The sequence below is a fragment of the Micropterus dolomieu genome, unplaced genomic scaffold (genome assembly GCF_021292245.1).
Source record: "Micropterus dolomieu isolate WLL.071019.BEF.003 ecotype Adirondacks unplaced genomic scaffold, ASM2129224v1 contig_13997, whole genome shotgun sequence".
Taxonomy (NCBI): Eukaryota; Metazoa; Chordata; class Actinopteri; order Centrarchiformes; family Centrarchidae; genus Micropterus; species Micropterus dolomieu.
This window is the reverse complement of record NW_025742983.1, coordinates 1-9,411: the sequence shown is the minus strand read 5'-3', so window position 1 is coordinate 9,411 and position 9,411 is coordinate 1. Positions and strand designations below refer to the sequence as shown.

The window sequence follows — 9,411 nt, the reverse complement described above, 5'->3', positions numbered from 1 at the left end:
ACAGGTGAAAAGGCTGTTGCAATAATCCAGGCGTGATGAGATGAAGGCGTGTAAAATGGTCTCAGTGTCCTTAAAAGTTAACATAGATCAAATTTTTGTTATATTTCTAAGTTGATAACAACATGATTGAACAAGCTTTGTGGTGTGCTGCTCGAAATTTAAATTACTATCAAACCAAACACCAAGGTTCTTTGCCACAGGCTTAATGTGATTTACTAGGGAACCAGCAGATGGCAGTATTTGATTTGCCATCTGCTGGGACCCGATGACCAGGATTTCTGTTTTGTCTGAGTTCAGTTGGAGGAAATTATTTGACATCCATTTTTTAACTTCACAAAGGCAGTTGTTAAGTGAACTCAGCATTCCAGGGTCTGTGGATCTGACGGGCAAGTATATTTGTGTGTCATCAGCATAAATATGAAAAGAAATGCCATGTTTATGGATAATATGTCCAAGGGGAAGCAGATACAAGGAAAACAAAATGGGTCCTAAGACCGACCCCTGAGGCACACCATATTTAATTGGACAGAACGAAGAGACATAGTTGTTTACAGACACGCAAAACTTCCTATTTGACAGGTAGGATGAAAACCATTCTAGGGCAGTACCAGAGATCCCCACCCAGTGCCTCAGTCTATCTAACATGATGTTGTGATCAATGGTGTCAAAAGCAGCGCTAAGGTCCATGAGTACCAGGACTGAGCACATGCCTTCATCAGCAGACATTAAAAGGTCATTGGTGACTTTAAGCAGGGCAGTCTTAGTGCTGTGCTACTTCCTGAAACCAGATTGAAACTTTTCAAATATTTTGGTATTTTCCAGTACAGTGAGCAGCTGTTTGGACACAATTCTTTCTAGAATCTTTGCAATAAAAGGCAGTTTTGAAATTGGTCTAAAATTATGTGGGAGGGAGGGATCTAAACCAGGTTTCTTTAAAAGTGGGTTCACGCAAGCCATTTTAAAATAATCAGGGACACAACCAGTAGATAGGGAGCTGTTGAAAACAGAGATCAAATGGGGCCCAACAGAATCCATTATTTTCAGTAAAAACTTTGTAGGTATTACATCAAGTGGGCTGGAGGACACTCTCATTTGTGATACTGTTTTTAAAAGCTCAGACAAGTCGATGGGATAAAACTGGTTAAAACTCTCTTGTTGCTGGTGAGGAACAATAAGATAATAAGATAAAAACAATTCACAGTCATCATTACTTCCAGCTGAGGCACAAGGAGGGGTTGGGTTTACCATAAGGATAAATAAGGATTATTATTACCAGCTGGTCCACAGTCTTAAACAGAAACCTGGGATTGTGTTTATGTGTAGTAATGAGTTCAGAAAAATAGTGTGGTAGAGCTACAGCAGAAGCTGTCAAGGTTTAACAGGCTTGCCAAGATAAGAAAAAGCTGAAAAGTAATTCACAGCTGGGAGCGTGGCCATAACCAGCTATGATGATATAGCCAATCAATAAAATAAATACAGGCTATATAAAAAACCATAAAACATCAAGTTAAACGAAGGCTTTAGGACCATGCAGACGCAGCTGATTACTCAGTCGCAATCCTCATTTCAAGTTGAAAAACTGTTTCCCCATCAGTGTCCAGATTTGAAGCACATGAATATGTTGCGGGCGCAGTAACTAAGAGCACCGCGGGCAGTTTTGGGCGATAATCATGTTTTGTGAATTTCCAGTTGGGTGAAATAGGGTGAAGCGTAGGCCTATCTCCATTAAGAGAGACCCTGTGCACATTTAGGCTACACACGCGGCACAGAATAATATTTAAAACCCCGGCACGCCGTTAGGATCGGTCAGGATCTATGGTAAATAATGTTCTGTGTTCTTCTCCACATCCAAAATGCCTCACACACAGTCCAGGTTCATACAGAGAAACTGTTTGGAGTAAAGCAGCCGTCCTACTGATCAATCCTGACCTCCATCTAAACATTTCAGAGGCACACACACACACACACACACACACACACACACACACACACACACACACACACAACTGAGTAGGCTAACCTGAATTATGATAGAAAGGGTAGGCTAAGTTTATAATGAATGCCATTGTTTCACAAACCGGAAAGTTAGCTTACCGTAATTATTGTCTTATCATGTCAACAACTCTGACAAACAAAAGATTAGCATAGCCTACTTTTTACCTTTGATACTTAGCCTAAGTATTTTTAAAAGCAGGTGGCTATTTGTACTTTTTTTTTTTATTTAAGACCAATAGGCATACTTTTAGTGGAGTTATATTTAGGAAAGGTATCTGTACTTTTACACAAGAAAAGGATTTGTGTACTTCCACTAAACTTGCAGTCATATAGCCTAAAACCAAAAACATGTGATGGAATATTTCTGTTCAATCGTGGTTACATCAGCTAGTGAGACATAAAAAATGGAAATGTGTTAAAACACAGTGGGCACATGCTTTTAGTACTGACTGCATTGTGCAATCACAAAGTGAAAGCAGTCGTCACATGAAACATCTTCACATAAACTCTGGCAGCCGTGTCTCTCTGAATAATTGTCACTCCAAAGTTACTTCACCTTTGACAACATGGATGGTAAGTTGACCATCTCATACTGAAAGTGCTGTCCTGAGCTTATCTGATAAAATGAAGCCGGTAACTATTGTGTGATTTCTTTACTGAACTTCGCGGTTTATGTTTTGTCCTGTTTAGAGCAGAAGCGCTGCGCTGTTGAAGACAGTCAGGCAATGCGACCATTTTGCTCTGTAAAAGAGATATAACTTAGGCTATGTGGACCGCTTAACCTAAATGAGAATGTGTGATTGTCAAAATTAGAACATTATCTAAATGGTAAAAAAAAAAAATGTCGCCTCTCTCTGTAGGCCTACGGATGTACAGTCAGGTAGCAGGTTCTCATTTTTAGTCATGGTCACTTTCACCTTTTTAAGTCACACAACAAAAAAGCCCGTAAAGTGTGCCTCATTAAGTCATGTTAGGTTAATATAGCGCCTTTCTAATCATCCGACCGCTTAAAGGTTGCAACACATAGCCTACTCACGCCCAAGTCGTCACATATGGACGCTGCACTACGTTACATTCACACACTGGATGTGCTCATCAGAAACTAACATTCACACACCGATGGAAAAGCATCTGGATCAGTTTGGGGTTCATATCAGATCGGATTACGCAATATCTAAAAGCTGTTTTGAAACGATCCTCTTTGGTCTTTACCACACTAGATTTGTGTGTTGAACAGAGTTTGATATACATAGCCTATATACTTTCTTCATTAATAATCTTTTGGGACACCGTTTATGTATTGACACCATTCTATTCTGTTGTTATGCTAATGCAGCTATTTTATAAAACTTGTTTCCCTTTTTCATTGTGATTTTTGACCAAGATTTTTATTGTTGGGCTTATGTAGCTATCTTCTTACATATGACAACATCTAAAAGGCAGTACGGTACAGTATTATTTATGAAAAATTATTTTCTTTCAGTGTCAAACAGAAGAATTGTCATGCTGGGAAAAACTGGAGCTGGAAAAAGCAGCCTGGCTAACACCATATTTGGAGAGGAACAGTTCAAGATCGACCATACTCTCAACTCTGGAACAGGTGAATGTAAAGCAGAAACCAAATCTGTCAATGGAAGAAACATCACTTTAATCGACACTCCTGGTTTCTTTGACACTGATAGATCTGAGTACATGAACTGTGAGATAGTGAGGTGTATCACAGAGTGCGCTCCTGGTCCTCATGCTTTTCTTATTGTGCTTAAAGTGGAGAAAGTCACAGAGCAGGAGCAGGCTGTCATCAAAGAAATAAACGAATGCTTCTCTGATGAAGTCTTCAACTACGCAACAGTTGTCTTCACTCATGGTGACCAGCTCCCTGAAGGACGGAAAATTGAGGATTTTGTCCGCCAGAATAAGTTCATGAATGATCTGGTGAAGAAGTGTGGCAGCCGGTGCCACGTCTTTGATAACAGATACTGGAACAATATCCCCACAAATGATTACAGGAGCAACCAGTTCCAGGTGGAGGAGCTACTTAAGTCAATAGACAAGATGGTGATGGAAAACAACGGAAGCTGGTACACCAATGAGATGCTACAAGAAGTGGAGGAAGAAATACAACAGGAGGAGGAGCAGATTCGACTGTTACCAGGAGACATGTCAGAGAAAGAGATCAGAGAGCTGGCTAGGGGCAGAGTATTTCATAAGCTTTCGATTAAACTAGCAGGCACTGTAACAGGTACATTGTTGGGAGCATTGTTTGGTGTAGTAGTGTTTGTTGGAGTAGTTGTCACAAGTTTAAGTGAGACTTCAGAGCCAGTAAAATTACGGCAAGCTATATCCCAAACTGCAAAAGCAGTAGGAGCAGCACTAGCAGGAACAGGAACAGCCGCAGCAGTAGTAGGGGGGCCAGCAGCAGCAGTATCTGGAATAACATTAGGCACACTTACAGGGGTATCTGCTGCAGTGGGAGCAGTGAAAGGAGGTATTGCAGGATATCAAGCAGCTGAGGGAGCAGACACCCCACGGGAAGCAACAGAGAGGGCAGCAGAGGCTGTCAAGAAAGAAGCCCAATCAGCCTTAGATAAAGCAAACGATGTTGTGAACAGACTGTACCAAACGTAAAACAGAGTCAAAATCTATAACAAGATTCTTGAAAAGGGAGAGATAATTTATGATTAAAGTCTTGTATCTCCCTGTAGATTAAATGAAAATCTTGTATCAAATGTCATGACAACCCATCCAATAATAAAAGTCCAAATCTTTAACTTTATAGTGATGCTATGTAAATGTCAGGGGCTCACCAAAGTCAATATATTCGTCCTTTGTGTACCATTACATTTATTTATTTTATTTATCTTCTTTTATCCAAAGTGACTTACAATTGGTATACATGTCAGAGGTCGCACGCCTCTGGAGCAACTAGGGGTTAAGTGTCTTGCTCAGGGACACATTGGTGTCACACAGGGGATTCAAATCCGGGTCGCATTACCAAATTAATAATATAAAATATAATAAATAAATAAAGTATGATGTAATATTAATCTATATTGATCGCCATGGGCACACTCACAAGCAATAATGTAACTAAAATGTGCCTCACCTTTAGCAGCTTCAGCAGTAACGTGATGATTACATATTAACGCACCAATATTTATAATCCAGTTACATAAATAATTCTGAAATTGGTCATTCTGCATAATGAGTACTTTTACTTTTGGTACATAAGGTATATTTTAATGCCAATACATTTATACTTCTGTTTAAGTAAACATTTTAATGCAGGATTTTTACTTGTCTTTATTTCTTCACTGTGCTATTGCTACCTTTAAAGTACGAGATCTGAGTACTTCCTCCATCTCTGCTAGCATGGCTGAACAGCATTCCTTCATCGTTACAGGAAATGAGAGACAAGTATCACTTTCTATCTGACGGTTCTCAGAGCCCTAAACTTACTGCTTTACCTCGATGACACTGCCAGACTACTGACTCTTCACTTTTGGTGTCTAATTGTAAAATATTGAAATGTGGCTCTAAAAATATATGTATGTTTACATATTCCTAAATATCTGTAATGACAGTATTTAACCTCTAATGTTAAGGTCAAATCTTTATTTATAAGGCACTTTAAAAACAAACCTGGTTTGTGCACAAGTGCTTTTACAGAGACATTGGTACTGAAATACATGCATACATAGTACACACAAAAACACATGCATAGAGACATTCATATGTTTCAATGAAGACTGTAAATCATGTCAAGAAACATTACAGGGATTGGCAAGAGAGTGCGTGAATAGACCTGTGCTAAATGTGCACCGCAAGTATAAGAATGATCTAAAGGTGGGATTTACATGAGATGACACGTGCGATAAAAACAAAGTCAGCTTGTAATGCTGTAAAATTCCAATGAAGTCAATACACTAGAGTGCAGATGAACAGAGAGAATGGAAGAAATCTATTTACTGTGTCTGAGACGCAGGCACTCTGGTTGCTGATGAGGAAACCTATGGGCTCTCCTCACAACATGATTTGTTCAATATCCTTTTTAGTTTCCCCTCGGGTAAATAGTAAATTTGACAGACGGCCTTTCACTTTGCACTTTATAAATTGAATGAATTACAGAGTATTTAAAAACGATGCCTCAAGCCACTTGTCAATTTTAAACTTTAACTTTTAATCTTTAAATTGTCTGTGATTGTCTCTGGTGCTGTGGTCTTGAAATGTCTTGCCATGTTGAGATCTTCATCTCAGTTAAATCACCTTATTAAATAAAAGTTATGTAGGGCCTACATATCTGTTTCAGAGGTCTAGAAGGTGTCATATATCATACAGATTGTAAAGCTTTCAAATCTGTGTTCTGAAATGTATAAATAAAATTGACTTGACTTGAACTAAAACTCACCACCGTTTGGACACAAGAGGGCATCAATATCAAACTGTGTACACATTGGAGTTATAAATGTAGCCTACTTTCAAATTCCTTCAAGCTGCCAACTTTCCACTTCCTGTAAACCTACCCGGGTCACAGGTCACAGCTTGAGCAGCCAACAGAGGTTTCTCACACATTTCAGAAACCAAATCTCCTGGTTGAACTGTGACATAGTGAGCTGTAGCCTATCATAAAGTGCGCTCCTGAGCCTCATGCTTTTCTCATTGTGCTAAATGTGCGACACAAGTTTAACGTGAACGATCTAAAAGTGGGATTTTACATGATTGTGTCCACAAAACAAATTCAGCTTATGATTAGGCCTATGTTAAAATCCAATGATGTCAACACACTGGAAGAGCAGAAGGGAAATGGTAGTGATGTGTCCGTCCGTATCGAGGCTTCGAAGCAGGTGTCCAGTAAATCAGGATGATTTTTGTGAAGCACGTATCGAGGCTTGTTTTGGTGACGTATGTGGTGACGTTCGAAGCCTTGCGAGTCACGTCGTACCACGTGACTGATCCAGGAAATGGTTCGCGGGTTTGGCGTGCGATTCGAAAGGAGCAGCAAAATGTACCTTCCTCAACATTTTGTGGACTTTTGATTTGATTTTAATTGAATACAATTAGATTGTAGGCTATCTACAGCTTACTTTAAATGACTAACATATTTGATCAACTTATGGCAGAATTGCTTTGATCAAATAAATTGTGATAAATGAAACAGGAAATTTTAGCTGAGTAAGACTAGTGGCAGCAACAAAGGGTTGAGAATATTTTTGGACATTTTGTGTTTTTTGTAAGAATTAAACTGGGGGCTCTTACACTATATTACCCTAATAATATATTTCTAAAGCAGGTAAAATCATCTCCAAAAAAAGAAACCGAAGCCCAGCACTGTGGAAAAGATATTTTTAAATACAGATGAATAAAATGTTCTCTGTATTATCTAAAGTCACAAACCAAGTCATCATAACCATCTCCCTTGTTTCCACTTTCCCTTTTGACCCTTCATTGTGTCATAAAGACAGACACCTTATTAATAAGTTAATCAATTATGTATTGGCATCACAAACATAGTTCATTAATTTATTCAATTCAAAGCTTCAGACACCAAAGCCGTGGTGCCATTATGATCACTTTGCCTGTTGTACATTTATTGTCCAAGCTTCAATGCTTCATGCAGCTTCATCTCGCTATCACTACTTATTACTTCCTCCACCTCTGCTAGCATGGCTAAACAGCATCCCTTCATAATTACAAGCAATAACAGCCAAGTATCTAACACTTACTGACCTGGCCTTCACTGCCAGACTAGTGTTTGTCTCTACCTGAGAAGAAAAGAGAGGAGGAAGACACACTGAGTGATGATGAATCGAAATAAAAAAAATATAAAACCTTGGGTGGCTTTGCGCACAAATTGAATATCTGACAAATAAATACTGACTGAGGATTTGAACACTTATTTGTCTTGAATGTTGATTTTAAACGTTTGAATTTCAATGACGTCTGTGATTGTCTCTGATGCTGCATGTGCTCGTGTTGTGTCTGGCTATGTTGAGATCTTGATCTTGATGAGATCACCTGATTAATAAAGGTTATATCTATTTCAGTGGGCTAGAGGTTGTCATATATTGTACTGACTATAAAGCTCTACAATCTGTGATGTGTGATTTTGAGATTTATAAATAAAACTGACTTGACTTGAACTAAAACCCATTACAGTTTAGACACCAGAGGGCCCCAGTACCAAACTGTTCTGTTTTAGACTGAGGGACTTCAAGCTGAAGTCGGCAAACTTCCACTTCCTGTAAACCTTCCCTGGTTTCAGCAGGTAACCAGATCTGTGCCCTGATGGCAGCTTTATTTTTGCCCCAAAGTCAAAAATGTGCTCCCATATTTCCCTTCTCGTCAACCAAATTGCCCGGTGGACCAGTTGAAGTCATTTCATCCAGACTTACAACCTATTTCTTGTTTGACAGAGGGGAATATTTGTTTATTTATTGTATTGCGAGTTTCTCCTGTAGCTGAGTAGTAGCAGTAGTTGCCAAACAGTCGGAGGATTAGATATTGTAATCTGTACACAGGATACATTTCCCCTTTTCTTATTTCCACCCCTCAGGGCGTCTGCAGACAAAACTGCAATATTTTGTTACTAATGATATTTATTCAGAAATTATTTAATGTTTTCTGGCAAATGTGATATAAATCAACATTTTCTACAGAACTGTTAAATGTTTTTCTGTTTTTTTCTGTAGATTAGCCTGTAATTGAACCCGAAAATATGAGATGTAATATTTCTGATCTGTAGGCTACAGAGTGACATTCTACTAATAGGGCCTACTACTTTTACTGTGCAGCTGGGAAGTGAAACTGATGTTTCAACTCAGATCAGATACAAGAAACATCGTCACTCTGGCATTCATCACTTTACTTTTGATAACATGGACTATAAGTGAATTTCCTTACGGAACACTAGCCTACACATCAAGTTGCAAGATGCAGAATTAAATCTTAAATCATGTTTTACAGTGCAGAGGCGTTACAATTAGATGGCTGCCAATAGATCTTCTTCTTTTGTATTATGTAGGCTTATGTGAATAGTGATGATCTCTTATTAAAGGCTGTTGACCTGAGCAGATCCTATTTCTTAGATCTATGAATAGCCCCACTTCAAACACTGCCCCTGTGACAAGTGAGTGTGACAAGTGGTATGTGACATTATAGTTCATAACTCATTATTGCATATAAAATAGTCTGTTATAAAATGCGTATTAAGTTTTGTCTATATTAATGGTTATATTATAATGCGTATTAAGTTTTGTCACTGTTTAAAATTAGAGTTATATTAAGAAGTTGAATGCAGATAATACTGATCTTCGTCTGTATGGGTTGATTATTCGTCGATCTTTTGGTAATGCCTTGGGGTTTCAGTAGGGGGATTCCGGCGCGCTCCTCTTCCTCATTCAATACAGACGAGTGAAGGCG

The 9,411-nt window shown here is 38.7% G+C and overlaps 1 protein-coding gene across 3 annotated transcripts; it reads left to right on the top strand.

Annotated features, from left to right (window-relative positions):
• The first annotated feature begins 1,705 nt into the window (after positions 1-1,705).
• Positions 1,706-4,795, top strand: LOC123966690 (GTPase IMAP family member 7-like). Of its 3 annotated transcripts, none has more exons than XM_046042824.1 (3): positions 1,706-1,818; positions 3,479-3,595; positions 3,761-4,795. In XM_046042824.1, the coding sequence occupies exons 2-3, from the start codon at positions 3,499-3,501 to the stop codon at positions 4,618-4,620; spliced, it is 957 nt and encodes a 318-aa protein (XP_045898780.1). In that variant the 5' UTR covers positions 1,706-1,818; positions 3,479-3,498; the 3' UTR covers positions 4,621-4,795. The 3 variants fall into 3 exon arrangements, with proteins under 3 accessions (XP_045898780.1, XP_045898779.1, XP_045898778.1); XM_046042823.1 differs by lacking the exon at positions 1,706-1,818 and adding an exon at positions 2,476-2,568; XM_046042822.1 differs by lacking the exon at positions 1,706-1,818 and adding an exon at positions 2,476-2,568 and having other exon boundaries at positions 3,479-4,795.
• The last annotated feature ends 4,616 nt before the right edge of the window (positions 4,796-9,411 follow it).